This window comes from Leuresthes tenuis, unplaced genomic scaffold (genome assembly GCF_036924035.1).
Source record: "Leuresthes tenuis unplaced genomic scaffold, fLeuTen1.0.hap1 SCAF_4, whole genome shotgun sequence".
Lineage (NCBI taxonomy): Eukaryota > Metazoa > Chordata > Actinopteri > Atheriniformes > Atherinopsidae > Leuresthes > Leuresthes tenuis.
Window position 1 is genome coordinate 26128458 of NW_027325358.1, and position 19852 is coordinate 26148309.

The 19852-nt window shown below is 38.6% G+C and overlaps 1 protein-coding gene across 2 annotated transcripts in view; it reads right to left on the minus strand.

Moving 5' to 3' along the window:
- septin9b (septin 9b) overlaps positions 1-18836 on the minus strand; it is a 65707-nt gene extending 46871 nt beyond the window's left edge. Inside the window, exon 1 of one of the 2 annotated variants that reach the window (XM_072383445.1) lies at positions 18747-18836. In XM_072383445.1, the coding sequence (XP_072239546.1) occupies positions 18747-18768 (22 nt within the window). In that variant the 5' untranslated portion in view covers positions 18769-18836. Of the gene's footprint in view, positions 1-8844; positions 8917-18746 lie in introns of those variants that run through there. The other variant, XM_072383446.1, reaches the window with a different exon arrangement.
- Positions 18837-19852: the final 1016 nt, after the last annotated feature.

Genomic DNA, 19852 nt, shown 5'->3' on the forward strand with positions numbered 1-19852 from the left:
TTCTATTTTGTACAACGCAACCATCACTTTCATGGACACCAATTTGCTGGTGCCTTGTTTACATCTAAACAAAACACATTACATCAAAACTTCTTGGTTGGGTTTAGTCACACTTGGGTTGAAAATCAAAACCACTTGGTTAGGGTTTAAGAAAAGGATCATGGTTCAGGTTGAAAGTGCCATCATGGTTAGGACTAAAATACATTAGTTTTACAACATAACTGTAACCTTCATGGATGCCATCTTTACTATGTACAATGCAGTTGCTCTCATGATCACCAGAGATTGCATATTCCAGGAACACAATTATAGTCTGTTTTGACCAGCATGAACAAACATCACACGTGGGTGGAGGTCGAGTTGAGATATGGACTTGTTTTCATGATGACCAAAATTTCAAGCCAAAGAAAATCATTGTTCTCTTTTGGTATCGGGACTAAAACACATTCTAAAATATAGTCTGTTTTTCAACGTGACTTTTTTCATTAATTCTGCCTCAGTTAGGAAATGAAAGTAAAAAAAAAAAAAATCCTGGTCCAATTGCAAAGTCATGTGGACAGTTAAAATACTTGACAACTGGAGCAAAAAGGGTGCGCCTCTCCAACTGTTAAGCATGGTCACAGATCGATCATCCTTATGCCCGTAGCACAAGGAGCATTGCTCTACTAGAGCGATGAATGGAATTAATTAGACCAAAAGATCACGCATTGAAAAAGGGAAAACTAGGAAAAAGGCTATACTTTCTGCAACAACAGGGTGCAGGACTACACTGTCTTCTTTTTCACCTTTTCAAATATATAGATCTGATCTGACATGTTGAAGTTCATACAGAACTAGTAATCTCAACCTTGCACCCCTACCTGTTCACCCGTCACCATCAAAAGAACAGTTACGTAAAGTGTGGGAAACAAGAAATGTCCTTTAACAAGCACACAAAAGGTGCTGATGTTAAAATACACAAAATAATTCATCTTAAACACTTTAACTGTAATTTTCTCACACTCCAATTTCTTATTTTCTTGGTTCTTTATCCAGAAAGAGAACATAAAACAACTTTACAATCAACCCTTTAATGGGTACAAAAAAATCTTACACACACTATTAAATCTGCATTTTGTGAGAGTTATTCAAACCTCCACTGCCACTGGACTGTGTCCTTCATACCCCTGCTTTCCTGTCTGGTGTTTTATGATTGCGAAGAGGGAGTCGAAGGCTGTGGCTACTTTCAACCCCAGCCAGACCATAAGCTGCTCTGCCAAAATGGGTCTACAGATTTTATAAGCAGCTGAGAGGCCATGCTTTAGTCAAAACCTAAAGAATCTGCACACACTCTAATTTCTTCTGACACTTGCAGAAGACTTTTAGTGAACTTTGCATCAGCTGTAAATGTGAGAATGAAAGCCAAAAGATGTCGAGATCCACATTCCTAAGTTTTTCCTAAATAAAGGATCATACTGAGATGTTCTTCCGGTGACTTATTAAGTGTTCGTAGAACAGAATTTCTGCTCTGTTCAGCTGTACAGCCAAGTGTCTATGATATAGTGGTGCAAGTGAATTTGAATCTTACTGTGTTTTAATTTTGTCTGGGAATACAAAGAATGGAGAAAAATCAATCAAGAGTTTTCTAGATCAGTCGATCAGTCACCTTATTTGTCTTTGGTATGACTACTCATATGGTCGATAATAGTTCATTCTCTCTACTTTAGTTAAAGCAAAACAGGGGAAAGGGGATATCAGTATCAGTTGGATGAATATCATTTGTATAGGATCACAAGGATACATATGTGCATGTGTGTGGGACTGATGAATGGATGGAGTATAATTCCCGGTGAAGTAGAATTCCCAGACTATGAGCAACAAATAAGAGTTCTTGTCTACCTCAGAAGAACTGCAACAACAGCATCTTATAATCTCAGCTCCCCCCGTCCCTCCAACACCTGTCACTGCCCAGCTTGCTGTATCTCACAGTGTCTCCTGTGGGACGATAATGTACCTCACATAATCCAGAGCAGGATAACAGGCACAAGTAAACAAAGATGGAGGAAGCTGTTCACAGTCACTTTTCCTAATGCAGCCCAGGTGTTGGGACATGCAGCCTCTTTATCATCAGTGTCATCACTTTGCTCTCAAGGACACCCCAAACCAACAGACACAAACGTTCAGTATCATCTCAACACAGATGTATGGACACAGGGGTGCGGTGGGAGGAAAACAAACAGTGAGAGGTAGGAGGGAAAGGAAGAAAAAGACAAGTTGGAGATAGGGAGGCAGAAAAGTTGTACAGGGAGGAATGGAGAGGAGAGGGTGAAGTTCAAGTTTAGAATATATCCAGGCAAATAAAAGTTTGACTAAATGCCTTGATATTAACTTAATAATATATAGATTATGGAAAATTGGGTGAAAGCTATTAATCTTTCATCTCACACAGCTTGGATAGCCAGGTAAGAGCACAAAAAACATTCCACTAAGATGCAGCACAACAATTATTAAAAATGTATTTTTTGCTTTATTCTTAAGTGAAAATGACAGTAAATCTGAATATAGTTAAGGCCTTATAAATCAATACCAAGAGCTTATAACAATATCATAACAAAAAAGTATAAATAATGTTCATGAGACTACAGAAATGTATCATAAACTTCAGACATACTTTTGACAGCTCTTTTAGTGTCTTACAATTTCTAAGACTATTACAGTAATGCAAACACACAAAGCTTAACTAACATAGCTTTTAAGTGATTGTTAAAACTTTGTTATGCCTTTTTTGTTTCTGTTGTAAGACATTCTATATTTTATTTTGCCTGTATTATTGAATAAATAGGCACTTGGTATAAAGCCTTCATATGATGTGAAAACACTGCCTTGTTCAGGTTGATATAGAATACTATTTGACGCTAACCCATCTATATCCGGCACTGTCTGTTGTCAAGGTTGATAAGATGTGAATGAAAAATTTGATATAAATAAAATGTCTTTGCAGCAAAGTACAAAAAAACACTCTTAATTTAAATCTAAATGGCAGCCTAATGTTATCCCGATGTCCCTGAAGGTTTACAGAACCATCTGGGAGTTTCTCATAGAAGACTGTTTCCAATAGACTGGCACCTTCAAAAAAATACTTGGCAGGTGACTGGATGAACCATCTGGTTGTCACTACCTATGCACAGAAAAACGTCTTTTCCACTGAGTAAAGTCATCAGTCTCTTACTTTGTTCTTTTATCATCAAAGGGAATCTCTCTGGTTCTGAAATGTGCACCTCGCTGCCAGTTGTGTACAGATTGGTCTGAACGTCTGTGTTTTTAGCAATAAATAGAGATTTGAGCCTGAAAAGGTAGATTATTTCATGGTCACCTACAGGTAGGTTAAATTCTTAGGACCTGAACATAGAGCATTATCAATGTGAATTGCAATGAGTGCAAATCATCGCATTAAAGCATTAACAGCACTAGAAGCTAACTCACACAAATGGGACAACCCACCAGAAATTCTGTAATTGTAATTCTGCCAAAAATGTAGTAATTCAACAATGCTTGGCTGTAAATTGTGAGATGGTACTGTGTCCCTTGGCTATATTATAAAGTGTAAGCTGTTACCATGTAGGTTTTTGTGACTGTCATAGTGTTTTTTTTTTAACATGTTGACCTAATCTTGCAGATTAATTTTTGAGACCTAGTTCTGACTATTCGTGGGCGAGAGCTCAGTAAAAAAGTAAGGACTGGTGAGGGTAGGGAAGCAGAGAAGTACTCGTGCACAAAGTCAGTGGATTCAAGCAAAGCTTGTGGATTTTGCTACACCCTCCAACCTCCTTAAAAGTGTTAGTGGTCAAGTAAACACTAACAGTACAAAGTGAACATCATCACATGTAGGTGCTGACAAATCTAAACTTTGTATCTATAAATGAGATAGTGTAAGGAAAATGCTGAAGCTGCACATTTTTTGAGCCTTCATTCAATGTTTTGCAATGTGAACAAGTATCCATGAAATAAAGTTGAATCAGAATAGATTAGGAAAGCAATGTTACTTATCAAAAATGTCATAAACGGGAAAGATTTTAAACAAATCTGATTTTCAAAGAAAAGTTCTATTTTGCTCATAAGTTGAAGAAAAGAAACCTTTGAACATTTCTTGGTTTGATACCTATAAACTCTGTTTTTGTAAATGAACAATACAGACTATGTAATAGCATATTCAATGAACAGTGCTAATAAAATTTTCAAGAAAAACACTGTGCCAGTAGATTATTTAATCAAGGATGTAAGAATAAAGAGCAGAGAATGGATGGATATACTTTACTGTACATAACCTTGAATTCACTAGGTCTTGCAATTACCGCTCCATGAAATAATTCAAGTAATCAAGCTACTTACTCTGCATCAAATATCAGTTATATAAAACCATTTCACACACAGGGAGGTTTATCTGCTGTCAGTGGCCACAGAATAGAAGTCAGTGTGGTCAGACAAGGAAAAACATGACCAACGCTCTCAGCTGACAGGACAAGGCCAAACAATAAATGAGGAAATTCAAAACGATGGTATTTTGCATGGTAAAACAAAACCTTAATGCTATACTGTCAAACACACATTTCCTTCAACTGCCCACTGATGGTGTTGTTAATGCTGCCCAGCACCGGTACAGCTCACCATGTCAGATTTACTGCATGGTTTCCAACTGGTTTGGCTGAAATCCACAGCAAAATAAAGTGGTGGGAGAGCTATCATTGTTTGGTGAAGCAGAACGACATAAATGAGAAGTAAGCCCAGAGCTTGGATGAAAATTCCAAATTTCTTAATTTTTCATGTTGAGGAACCTGATGTTTAAACGGGTAAGAACCAAGAGGCACTTTCACCCCTGGGTGAAGATTTTAGAAGTGCACACAAACACACACAGACATCCTCTTGCAAAATCGTTTAGGTAGCTGCTGTATAGCTGTTGTGATTCTTGGCCTCAGGCTTTCTTTCCTTCAATCTCTGACAGGTAAAGCTGCATTCTCCTTCTACAATTAGCTGTTGGTTAACTGCTGTCCACATTAATAGACCAGTCTAAATCTTTTACTGGTATGGGCATAGGGAGAGTGCTTGCATTCCAGTTTCAACACACTGTTTTTGGACAGTGACTAAAGGCCTGATAGGAAGGGAGTGTGTGGAGGAGAGAGTGGTGAGCAACATGGGCTTGTGTGATTAATTGAAGCTCAGAGACCTCAAAGCAGAAATGAAAATATTTAGACAAAGCTCATTTTGCAGAATGAATCACACACCTTTACTTTTTCCCCCCATTTTTTGTTACTAGTTAAGAGACAAAATAAAACTATCAGTTTTGTCTGTATTCCATCACTTTTTACCTGTACAACATATGTCATTGTGTGTGTGATTTTGTTACCAACAGCATAGAAAAGCTATTGAAAGGATCAGTCAAATGGCGTAACCTTTTTCCTTCCATAGACTGATTCATGCAGAAATGTAATTATAAGTCACAATGTTACATCCACAAGTTCAATGCATGTGCATTATAAAGGAAATTGGCAGCTTCATGACAGAAAGATTAGGAGCTATAGAGCTTCACACCAAGGAAAAATATAAAGAGAAAAGAATGTCCTATGCCTGATGTTTTTTGTTTCACTGGCTTATCGGCAGTCAGCGCACAAAACATTTCAGTAAGGCTGGTGCTAGACTGAATGAGCTCTGCTGGTGGACTTAACCTACCCTAACTACCAGTCGCAACACACTGTGTTTCCAACTAGTCCAATCGGCCCCTCCTGGGATGTTTTTGTTGGAATGTGTTTGAAAAAAGGAAGGACATTCAAATATTCCTTGAGACTTGAAGAAAACGTATGCCCAAGTTGTATCCCAAGTATACTTCAGTCAATCAGATAAAAACGAACCATGGCAAACATCTGTAGAGAAGCTGATGAAATCAAACTCTTCCAAAAAACAAGTCAGAAGAAGAGAGAAACCATTTTCTACAGAGTAAAGACTTCAGTGTAGTTCTTGTTATTTTTTCACAGAGGAAATACACTCTTGTTCTAATGAAACCGATGCTATAGCAGCAGCTATGCTAACCTCCTTGGAGCCCATGCTCTCACTATGGTATTCATCTGCGTTGCACTCCCACAGACAGATATATTTTCAACACAGACATATGTCCAGTCATCCAAAAAGCCAATGCTGACTTTGGAGATAAAGTATTGACTACATGTTGATTGGTTGAAAACCTACTTGAACAGAGAGGGGCTGACAACAACCAATGTTATAACAAGGACGACAAAGCAGCAGAAATGATATATAGCAAAGTACTGGAGAAAATCATAAACAACAGAGGCACTGGAAAACCTTTTTATCTAACACTTAGTTTCATGTCACCAAAAAAAGGAACTCTTTGTCCACTTTAAATTCAGTCTTTTCCACAACAAAGCAAAGCTAAAAGATCACCTACACAAGCAAGAGCATCCCACTGCTCAGAATGTCCCACATATTTCTGATACTGTCCCCAAGAGGCAGCTAAGCACTATAATATGCCGAGGTGCATTTGCCAAGCCCCAACAAAGAGAGCCCACAGCACTATATCCAAAGCATTAAGAAGCTACCACTGTTAGCTGTCATCACACCTAAAAACATGTTGTGGCTACGAATACGCAACTTGCCAGATGGATTATGTCATGTCTGCATTTCTTGAATCTTCTTCGAATCCAGCTGCCTTGCATAGTAATAAATGACCTCTCGGCCAGAAACACTTAAAAATAAATTTTTCATCTAACTGATTAGACAAGGCATAATATTAATTACTCAAATCAGAACAGAAAGCACCACAGAGAACTGATAAGTATGTGTTGTATTTACATACATCATATACTCTCCATGTGTCTGGCTGGAGAAGCAACATGACACCTTTAAAAACACAATTTGTATGTATAACTTGGCTCATTTTAGGTTGGCAAAAACAAAAAAAAGCCCATGTCAATGAAGCCTGGAAAGCTTCTGTAAATATACTAATAAGGGCTAATTTTGGGCTTATTCTCTGGTGAGTCATAAACACAGTTCAGCAGGGAGACAATTTCTACCTTTTAGAAAAGCATAATATTATTTCAGCGTGTAGTTTCCATGGTAGTCTCTATCACCAGTTTTCTCCATCATGGGGCATCATTATGGTGTGTTCACCATTTAAACAGCCTTTTCCTTCCTGTGTCCAACTTCATCCATAGTGTGTGATACAATGTAGTGGAAAATATAATGATCTGGGATTAAATGAGGATTTACTTAGTCAAGTGTTTACCATGTACCTGTCTTTGCAATTGTTTTCACCCTGGTTGGCAAATTGTTCATATAATCACATATAATCAACAATTGGTGTATGAATCCTCACTAAGACTTATCTGAACTATCAGATACAGTTGGTGCTTTATGTGTGTAGACCCTGGTAACTATGTACATCGTGATATCTGAATGCGGACAGATCAATAGGTTACATACTGGATAGGCAATAACCTGACATTGATTTCACTCATACCTCGTTTTAAAGCCTTCAAGTCACATTTGTGAAACCAATTATTGCCTCTAAAATGCATGTAATATAGAACATATTCCCTCTTTCATTTCTAATTTTTTACATGTCAAGACATATAAGAAAAAACTAAGCCAAAATGTAGAAACAAAGTGTGTAAAACTAACAACATCTCATATAAAAATCTCAATAACTTGTAGAATTACTTTAGGATATGTTATTATTTTCCGTAAAACATTATCAGTCTCTGGCCCAATGTTCTTTACAACATTGCTTCAGTTCATTGCGGTTTGCATGCATTTGTTTTCAGGTTCTGCTACACTATTTCAATCAGATTGCTGCACTTTGACTGGACCATTACAACACCTTGACTCTTTTCTTTTTCAGTTATTCAATTGGAGACTGGCTGCTGTGCTTAAAGTGACTGTCCTATTGTAATACTCAGTTTCAGCCAAGCTTTAGCTGTCAAACAGATGAGCCTCACATTGGACTCTAGAATACTTTGGTATATAGATGAGTTTGTGGTGGACTCCCTGACTGCAAGGTGCCAAGGTCCTGTAGCCGTAAAACAAACCCAAATCATCAACCCTCCATCACCGTGTTTGCTGTGTTTGGTTTTCTCTGAACATGGTATTTTGCACTATCACCACATATATCAACTTTTGTCTTGTTTGTCCATTGTTCCAAATGAACCTTGGTAAACCAATTTTACTTTGCTGCCATCTTCTTTTTCCTGGAAACCCTTTCAAACAAGCCTTATATATATTTATATATATAGACATATATAGATATATATAGCCTTATATCCTTCTTTGTGGCTTCCGCTCTCAGCACAATCCATGACGTATAACAGTGACCATCAGTCCAAATAACAGCTGGAGGAACTGACAGGAGGAGGAACAGGAAAGCAAGAATAGAGGAAGGATGAAAGAAAGAATAGAGGAGGAAGAGGAGGACAAAGAGAACTGATGCAAGATCCACACATACTTGAAAAACAAATTGATGAAGTTATGAGTTTAGTGTAAAGGATTTGACAGATATTATCTCTTATTGCTGACGTTTTCTTCTTCATCTTTTTGTCTGGCGGAATAGTGTTATTGACATTATTCTGGTATAATCAATAACAGATGAGAGGCTACAGGGACTTGGCTAGCATATGCCCCCCCCCCCTGTTTTTGACATTAAAAAAGCAGACATACACAGCACTTTCACACCATGTGAAGATACTTGAGATAGATATTTACATTATTCAGTAACAGAGCATTTCTGACAGATGTTAGTGCTCACTGTAAACTACCAGTATAGACATAGTAAATTGAAAGATATACAGATCATAAATGACAAACCTTCAAAATCAGAAATTATTCCCTCCAAGTGTGGGTTGACTCCAGAATCAGACATCTTTTTCTGGCCCAAAATTTAACAGAACTTCTCTTTCTTTGAAATGGTTCCCGGTTAATTCTCAAAAAACTCCAAAAACAGGCTCAATAATAAACAAGTTTGAGCCCTCAAAACTCTCTGTCTATAAGAGCAACTTATTTTTTCTGACTTCTCACTAACTCTTTATATTGCAGCATTCAGGCTTCACAGTGAGGGAAAAGGCGAGCCTCCTCCCTTCTTCTCCTCCCTGTAGTTAGAAACACACACACCCCTCCTCTAATGTCCTGTGGATGTGTGTGTCCCCTGCCCCCCACACACTCGTACGTGCACGCAAAGGCATTTGTGTGGACAACAGCCACTGTCATAAGGCGAGACTCTTTTCAACTAAAGTGCCTCTCAGGTCTGATTCACTCATTCTGCCTCAGAGTAGTTTAGACTGTAAACATGTCAAGCGGCCACTTTAACTGAGTTAATGTGCAAGATCCCATGTCACAAATGTTATTAAGAATACTTTCATTCTATCAAAGATGAAGAAGAGCTTTTGCTTTTACAGCCCGTAACATGAAAATCTAAGAGACTTTCTGGAGGAAGTTGACATTGTACAAATATACAACCCCAGTTCCAAAACAGTTGTGATGCTGTGTAAGATGTACAAACAATCAGAATGACAAGAAACTTCTATATCTTCTATATTTAGAATATAGAAGACTTTAAGAAGAATTAAATGTTGAAAGTGAGACATTTTACTATCTTATGAAAAGTATTAGCTCATGTCAAGATGAATTAATGCTCCAGATTTTCATTAAGATCATGACGGCAGCGACACATCACAAAAAAGTTGGGACAGGGCCATGTTTGCCACTGTGCAATTTCCTCTCTTGTTTTAACAACAGCCTGTAAACATCTACGAACAGAGAAGACCGGTTGCTGGACCTTTGGGAGAGGACTGTTGTCCCGTTCTTGTCTGATATATGATTCAAGCAGCTCAACAGTCCTGGGTTTTCTTTGATGTATTTTGTGTTACATGATATGTCAAATGTTTTCAGTTGGCGAAAGGCCTGGACTGTCGGCAGGTCAGTCCAGCACCCAGACTCTTCTATGAAAAAGCTATGCTATTGTAATACATGTTATATGCAGTTTAGCATTGTCTTGCTGACATTTACAAGGCCTTCCCTGAAAAACGTGTAATCTGTAAGGGAGCATATACCTTTCAGCATTGCTGTGGCTTTTCACATGTGCAAGTAGCCAGTTCAACGGGCACTAACGCACTTCCACACCATCAGAGATGCAGGCTTTTGAACTGAGTGCTGATAACAAGCTGGATGGCTCCTTTCCTCTTTGGTCTGGAAGAAGTGGCATTCAGGATTTCCATAAGGAATTTCAAGTTTTGATTCGTCTGACCAAAGAACAGTTCTCCACTTTGCTTCAGTCCATTTTAAATAAGCTTTGGCCCCGAGAAGACAGCAGCATTTCTGGATCCTGTTCACATATGGCTTCTTCTTTGCATGATAGAGCTTTAACCTGTATTTTTGGATGGCACGGTGAACAATGATCTCTGGAAGAGTTCCTGGACCCGTGCACTGTTTTCATATTCTTAGAATCTTTTGATAATACTACTGGTGATCTTTGAATATAAAAAGTCTTTTAAGAACATTATTTTTAAATTGCTCCATAATTTGTTGCCACAGATTTTGCTGATTGCTGAACCTCTTTAAGGTGCTCTTTTTATACCCTATCATATAACTCACCTGTTTGAGAGTAACCTAATTAGATGCAACATCTTTCACCTGCTGTATCACTTTTCCAGCCTTTTGTTGTCCCTATCACAACCTTTTTGTGACGTGTTGCTGCCACTAAATTTAAAAAACTCTCACTTTCAGCATTTGATATGTGTCCAATGTTGTATTGTGACTTAAATGTCAGTTTGTGAAATTTGTAAATCGTTGCAGTTTTTTTGTTTACATTTTACACAGCACCCCTCTAATAGAACCTCTAGACAATGAGTATCAGTAAGTGACTCATGGCCCAACGTGTCCATTGTGTCTCTGTTATCATGACAAACATGTATTATGCTAGGTGAACACATCTGACTCAGTAATCCAGCGCTGCTGCACTTTTTTGGCAGACACTGATGAAAAGCTTCCTTTTGATGTGGTAGGTATGGTTACATTAGTCGTCCTTGAAGCTGCTGTGGCCAGTTTAATAACGGATGTTTCCAGTGACAGAGAAACATTGTTCAAAAGGTGTTGATAAAATAATCCTAAGTGATGACATTTCAAAGTTCAACTACATTCCATCTACCCTGTGGGATGTGGTGCAGAATTCTTTATCCATGAATCTGAAGCAGGAATACTGAAGTAGTGATACTATCACTGTAACTGCTGATTGCTCATGAGTGAGTAGTTTTTAACATCTTCCTGTTTGGAGCCAGACATGAATGCTAATGACATCTATGACAAAAAAAACCAAACCTGATCCAGGGTTAGTTTTACCATTTCCAAACTAATAGTAAAGGACAAGTGAATAAATGTAACAGCAGATCCCCAGTCAGCGCATAAAGGAAACGTTAAACTAAAGCAAGCACCATAGGGAGCTGATATTTCCATTTCCACATAGTCAAGGGATGCTGTAACACATCAGATTCAATAAATCAAGTCCCGTGTAGTTTTTCAGCCTAAGTGTAGGCAAAAAAGTACAAAATAGTGTCTGGCAAATTCATAAGCTGAAAGTGGAATCCCATCTGAATGAAAAGTTCCATTATAAAGGGCACTAATAAGATGCCAAGCACACCCAGTGGCCCCTAACCCTAACACCTGAAAGGTCACTAGTAACACAGAACAACATTGTGCGTTCTAGTGCACTCAGGCCACCTAATACATCTGCTGAGAAGGTGTCTTTCGACAGAGAACAGAGCACAGCACACACAGTGTGCATGTATCCTAAATCCAGAAAACAAGAATTTTTACTGAGATGAATATCTGAACTCTGAGACCAGTGGCAGCTGGGGCTTGAAACAGGGTATGAGCTAGGAGGTCCAAGTTCCCTGACTAAATCAATTTTCGACTTAGAAAAAAACAGATAAATTGATACTTAAAATCACGAGGTTGACCTTACTGACTGGCACTGTAGAGCTGAAGAAAGATAGCTTTCAATACAGCAGTAGACATTGAAAGTAGACTTTCATGCATCATAGAACACTACAATTTTTCAGATCATGGAAGCTGGGCTGTAAAATCTGGGACTAATAACAATTGAGTTTTGAGATCCAGGAATGAAGACCACACCTCACATAACCAGCTTTCAATGGATACCTACCTGCACGCGTCCAACTCTTCTAGCCTCATTTCCTCTTAGTTCTCAAAAAATCCCTCACTCACAACCCCATGCACACAGGTGACAGTCCGACAAACCAAATAGACATATCTGATGGGGTGTTTTTAGGTACCATATTTTGCACACAATGCCAGGGATCAAATGGTCAAAATGAGGGGAAAAACACTAGGAGCAGAAAGAATGACAGAAGATTAAAAAAAATGCATTTGACCTCAAGTGGAGATTCTTTAAATATCTGCAGATAATGCAGCATGTTCAATACAACATGACAGACTAAAAAAAGCATCAGAAATGCAGCATTTTTCTCCTCAACAAGGCTTATTGCATTCACAGTGTCAGAGAAAAACAGGAAAAGACAGAATGGAGCTGAACCCTCAAGGAATAATTACAACATGTTCAATACAATGTTTTTCTGTCATGTTGACTCACTTTGAATTGCCCAAATATTTCAGATTTTATTGGATCAAGTCAAAGCAAACTTATCCATTGCAAGAAACTTGTACATAAATGTATGGTTTGGGTCTACAAACATGCATGCCAGTCTAATGTTATTTAAACAAAGTCTGACATTTTTCAGTTCAAAACATTTTTTCAGTTTTCAGTTTCAGTAAAAATTATGAACACACAGCACGTAATGCTTCCCTTACACTGAATGTATGCTGTCAAATTGATGGCATAATTTGCATTTAGGCAAATCGAAATATACGAGTTAAGGAAAACTTATGCCACTTTCTTCTTTAACTCCACTATATTTTGGGGGGCAAAACAGTTATTTCTGGTTATTTTGCAGATTTATATTGTTAGATCAAATATAAACGTTTATGTTATTATATATCTAACAACTGTACAGGATGTAAAGAGATATAAATGAGTTGCTGATGCTACATAATAATTCAGGCAAAGTGATGTATTTATTGATGAATCACTAATTATATTCCAATGAAATTAACTGGGCCATTCTTCTAAATGGATGTACTTGAAGTATATATTTTACCTTACTTTTGTAGACCTCCTTTTAATTAACAAAATGTTCTAAATACTTCAAATACCACTGAGCACTTCATGCCAAGAAGTCCAGGCCTTGTTAGCACTGGTACCCTGGGGTTCTTGAAGGAGTGGGCAGTTCATACTTGCAGCACCCTCTTAGTGGGTGGTAGGAAAATAAACTGTGGGTCCTGCAGTGACAACAGCTCTATTACTTAGGTAGTTTCATCTGAATTATCTGAATTAACAAATGAAGTTGAGAGGAAGGTTAGAGCAGGACTTAACAAACACAAAGCTAGATAAGCCTGCCAGAAAGACAAAGGATGGAACAAAAAATTCACTGATCTTTTTCACCGATCCAGTTTTGTGTTACACACTGTCTTCTTCTTCTTTTTTAATGGCAGCTGGCAAACAGCTTATACAGTAAGTGCATTAATGCCACCTTCAAGATTGAAGTGGAATACATTTTTTGAGACTTTATTACCATTGTTTCTCCTGAATATGTGACCTCATGTTCCAGAAGCAGGGCATAATGGCCAGACATCCAGTGGGAGTAGTATTAAGAATATAGTTCCATTTAGGGCTATTTCTCATCCAGTCATTCATTCTTCATTGTTTTTGGTAGTATACAAATGTATATATTTATTTTCATTGAGAGGTCTGCTTGTCCACATGGTGTCCACTTTTTTTGGGCTTCTCGCTATAGATTTGGTTGCTTGTTTCTGTCACAAGACCTGGCAACATTGGCAGCAACACGGGAAAATTTTAAGTTTTTCAGTTTTATAAAATGTTGTGCATCTGAGCTAAGTTTAAAAAATATACATTCATGGGCATGTCACCGTTAGTGCTCTTTAACTCTCACAATGCTATGCAGTGCTCTGTTCAATAAAACGTGGGACTGTTATCCACAAAACCCTATTCTATTCTGCTAAAGCACACGGTGTGTGAGGCAAAGCTGAGCAACGGAAACTGGGAAAACTCAAAGATCTGGAGAAGCATGAGTGTGTGTGTGTGTGTGTGTGTGTTTACACTGCAAGTAACGTTACTTTATTATGTGACTGTGTATACATATGCTTGTGTGGTTTCTTGACTATGACTACGGAAAAGGGTGTGTTTGTGTGTGTCAGTGCCCTTGAAATAGCACAGTAAAGACAGAGGCCTTTGCACACCGAGGAATACTTTTGTTTAACCACAGTCATTGAGCCACAAATCTCTTAAGTGCAGGGGGATTCTGAAACTATTTGTTTTGCACCTTCCACCTGTGTGTAAGTTGGCAATACAAAAGGAAATGCATGTTTCCTAAGTAATTTCAATACTTTTTACAATCTGCAAAGATGAATGAAGGCACGTTACTTTTTGGAGCCATGAGGCTGTAGTTATTATACAGTTTTTTTGAACACGTGAAACAGCCAAAATGAAGGTGGGTTACAGCAAATCTTTAAAACAATGAGGAAAACCATTGCAAACCTTTATCACCTTTATCAAAGGAATAAATGGAAAATAGAAACAACCGACAACTTGAAAATAAGCAGGACAGAGTCTTGGTGTGGTAGAGTCCACAGAGAGAAGGCATCCAAACATAAGGACTTGATTTAACTGAGTTCAATCTATGCCATGACTGGATAGTGTAGTGGTAAGATTGCTGCGCTTCATGTGGGTGACCAGAGTTTGAATCCTGACCTCACCCTGTATGAAAGGTACTACCTCCAGTTGGGATCCTTAGGCAAGACTCCCTTATGCTACCTGCCTATCTGGGATATGAGTGTAAGTCGCTTTGGATAAAAGTGTCTGCCAAAAGCATAAACATGACTCTCATATGCATGTTCTTTTGCATGCATGCATCATTTGATGCCAGATATTTTTTGCATGAGGTGCAAGTTCCCCACACAATGCATGAAAAGATTTTGATTTTTTTTTACACAAGCTCATTACTTCTTCACAACTACCTGCCTACAAGATTGTGCAAGCACTTGTAAGGAATCTCATTCCCAGATAAGTTTGGCTATGTAATGTCACTCCTGGACTGACCTGTGTTTCCATCATGTTCAATAACGTCCCCTGTCAGAACTCCTCCCTCAGGAGTACTGAAGGTGGGGCTTCCCAGTCAGCTTCCTTTAGTCCCTGTACTGGCTGTTTTCATAGCTCCCTCATTTGTCATTACTACATAATAATCTAAGAAACAATATGAGGTGAGATACAGGGAGGGCAGTGGGAGGAGAAGTGTGGGGCGTTCACTCATTGAGGATATCCTGTACACTTCTTTATGGAACACGGAGAGATTTCCCTGATTTCCTCTACTCTGGGTTCACATATATTTGTGGATGTGGGCTGGGTTACATGCACGTGTGCACGGAAGACAGGGTGGCTACAGCACATCAACGCCTTGGAGACACATAGCAATGCTTTCTGAGGAATATCTCAAGTTTTAAAATGGTCAGGTTAATACTAAACCGTTAATCTTCCCTACCGAGCCCTTGTGTTAACCTAAATCTAACTGAATAGAGAGCAAGAATGGAAGGGCCAAGCTTGTGCTTAGAAAAAAGCATGTGGTTCAAGGCATGTAAAATGATAATGGCAAAGCAAGGCAAGGCAATTTTATTTGTATAGCGCATTTCATACACAAGTGCAACTCAATGTGCTTTACACAGCATAATGTGAGAAATGTTGCATTGTATTCAAGGTTGTCTGGATATTGAAGATGCAACAATAATTTTCCAGTTAATCTCTGATTTTTCTTTTTTTTTTGAGAAGCCTGCCTGGCCAATTCCACTTGTCAACAATCACAATTTTCTGATTTAATAGACTTTTCCCATAGAACAGTACCAGGCTACAAAAAAAGGTGATGGATGGAGGTATTTGTTCAATAGTCAATAGAAAAGAACAGTCGGCCTACACATCTTTTTATGCACTCTTGACCCTAAAACTCTCTTTCTCTTTTTAACCCATCTTAAAACATTAAAGTGTACCAGAGAGGTGGTGCATTCATACTTTTGGAAATCAATAACGATGTATCAGGTAATAAAAAATGAGGAGTACAACAAGATACTTTCAGGTTATTGTCACCAAATATAAATTCAACGCAATGACCTAAATTTCAATGGCACATTTTTCGACAAGCATCTCTGCCTTGTCACCAGAAGCAATAGCCTGTTTTGTGCCTGCTATGAGAATGTCACGTTTACTGACCTTGTGGGGAGAACAAACCAAGAAGAAAGTCTATGTTTCATTGCTGAGAGAATAATGTGTTAGAAAAGAAAAGAAAACTGGCTGGTCACCAGTTGGAGCCACTCAAGCTGAACATCTGCCAATTACAGTAACTTGCTGATAAATCAGTGTGTCCCTCCTGGAAAGAAATAAGAGAAAATCTTCCTCTGGAAAACTGGGTTTGTCAAAATCTGTGATTGAAAAACAAGTGCATGTGACAGCTGTGAAGGTCTAATCTATGCCTTCAGTTCCTGAGTGAGTTAACTTTTTTCTATTCATGCATTTCTAAAGTGTTCAATGGGTATTAGATCAGGGCTGGTTATTCATTGACTTCTGTCAACATTACTGTATGTTGGTATGCACAGGATCAGTACCTGAAAGATCTATTTCTATCATGGTTTTTGTTTTAAACTAATCATGGAGCAGCTAAATCAAAAGGACACAAGTTGATTATTTGGGAGAAAAGCGTATACTACACATACTTAACGGTAATAATACGTATAATAATACGTATATACTAACAAAATCTCATATGTGGGCCCTGACTTTGACCCTTTCCAGTTAAGCAGGGTTGAATTATTTATTTTTTTCAAAAATGCTCAGATCCACTTTCAACATCTAATTCCAACTACTAAATCACTGTATCTATTATTGTCAAAATATCTGACATATACTGTAATTATTGCCAGCCAAAGACAGTGATTTCCTTCCTGTTTTATTGGAAGAACTTCAAGCAGCAAATCTACCTCTTCTTTGGTTCCTTTTTCCTTTGTTTTATTTAAAAGAATACATCATCAATTAGAATTGACAAAAAGACAATGTGGTAGCCATATGGGGCAGCTGTGTCAGATGGCATGTCGTATGGAGTACTACTGTAGTCCTGAACAGAGGAGCACTGTGCCAAATAAAGGGTTATAAAACACCATTTCCACACTGAAATTTCACTTTTCTCAAGCAACATATATCTAATATCTAATAAGATCAGAGGTGGGTGGGGCTGAGATTGTGGCTGTGGTTGCCAAGACAACAGGCCCAAACAGAACTGCACAAGTTGAAAACCAGGAAGTAGCCTTGCCCAAGCAAGGCTTCCTCAAATTAAAGGAGAAGGAGGTGAAATCATGCTTAAGTACTGTGTTTTCTTGATGGAAAAACAAGGCTTTGTAACATCACCTCTCTGCTACATTATCCTCAACCCTCATCTAGTAACAGCATGCTAAATTCCTCCTCATCTCATAAACAAAAATACCTCTGTCTGCAGAAAATATATCCACATGGAACATTTCACATAATGTAGCAGAAATGGTGGCTGCACTGAGGATAAAGTAACACTGCAACAGTGCCATCAAGTGGGAAAAAAAAACAGGATTGAAGAGTGTCTATATTGTATATATAACATGACTCATTGAGCTCAGCTTACTTATTAACAGTCAATTTAAAGTGTAAATTAAAGTGAGAGTTGCTCAGCTTTACAGAAGCTTTAATAAATCTAACTGGATTAGAATAATACAGCGCAATCCACTGCAGACTGAACACAAATTAGCCAGAACAGAGTTTACTAATTAAAGGAACCAAAGATCTCTGGCAGGAGAGTTCCACAACAGAAACTTCTAAGAGAAACAGTTTGCGGGACAGGGTTCAGGATAGCAGAGTGTGATACATCTGAACAATTTCTCAAAACTCTGATGTCTGGTAAAAAACACATCATATAAACAGAAACATGAACTTGATCATCTGAAACTTAAAATAAACCAGATGTGTTAGTCAGAATTAATCTGACAACTGGTCTTCTCAGCTCCCTCAGCTAAACGTCTAATCATGCGATGGTGGCGTGAAGATTTAATTCTGTAGCTCTATCGATGGATTGTAGTTGTGTATATGAATCATCTGTGAATCCATATCCAAGCCTGTCAGTTACAGTGCCACTTTGCTGTTGGAGATTATGCTTTGCCATTCAGGGAAGTCATTTCTGACAGCGCATCACATGAGGTTAACTCACTGTAGTTCTGCATATGGGAGCTATTGAGAAACATTCTGAGCACTTCACAATGAGCTTACTGTCGCTCTGGCTGCCCATTCTATTAAAAAGGGTGAGAAGAAAAGTCTTTCACTCAAGATTTGTAGCTACGACAACATAGATGTATAACTAATCAAAAGGGTTAAGGTAACCTGTAAGCCCACACGCACCCTAGCACACACACGGAGGTCTCTAAGAGGCTGTTTCCACACCAGACAAAGCCAACACAAGCAGGAGGACTTCTAGCAAAATGCTTTACACTGCTGAGGAGCTGATTTCTCTGTAGTCTAACAAATAGAAGAGCAAAGTAAGTTGGAAAGAGCTGCAACTTACCGGCTATTCTGTCTCGCTCCATAACTCAACAGCTACCTCATATAGCCACATGAAACCTCTCGCTTTTCTCTCCTCTCCTTCCCTCCCTTTCTTTTCTGCATGGAGACTTCCCCTTTCTCCTGACTTAGTCACCCTGTCCCCCTCTTTCAACCCTCCCTCTCTTCTCCCTCCTTTTCCTCCGTCTGTCTCCGTTCCTCTTACTTCCTCTAACTTTTAATGTCTTCAGTCTGTCAGAATAACAAGTGAGTAGAACAGACATCCACAGCCATGTGCAAGTCATATGGAGTCTCGCTCTCTGCTTTCTTTCTCATAAATGGACATTCTTGCAAATACCACCTATTCTCCCTTGTTGTTATTCTTCTCTTCTTTCCTCTTTATCTCCACATGCTCCTTTGGCACTGAAGTGGTACTACGTGAGAGCTATTTTGGCCAAAGAACAAAAAATGTCCACAAGGAGACGCCTCACTTTACTAACAAGACACACCAGGATGCACAAGCCCACACAAAGGCAACATTTCAAATGCAGTTGTTAAAGTGGACTGAGGACCACTCCCAGTCTTAAAACAGTAAAGTACCTGACACTTGTGCATCAAGTGCATTTCAACAAGCCCTCTTGACAACCTTTTACTACTCAGCCTTACAACATCTCTCCAAATAAGCTTGTTGACCTCGTCCACACATCTCTGAGTGCCTCACAGTTCAGTTTTATGGGATATAATTTGACAACAAGAATGCATTATTATGCTGTGAACAAAAAAAATGACACTCAGTGGCATAAATCTGCTATCACAGCATTAACACACAACCTAACACCCCGACACACTTAAACATCACGTCTGACCTTGTATTTGCTGGTCAGCAAAGTCAAGGACCACTTAGGGAGCTGCTGTGTTGATGAGAAAGTTGTGAATACACACACACACACTCATCTTGTTTTGTGCGAGGGAGAGAAGGACTGATACCATAGCCCGACATACAACACAACTACTGATTCATTTCCACTTCTTCTTTCTTACAAAGAATGACCTCCTCATAAGTGTGACCTCCACACTTACACAAAGCTAGAAAACTAGTTTAAGAAAACTCTCACACACATTTAAGTACAG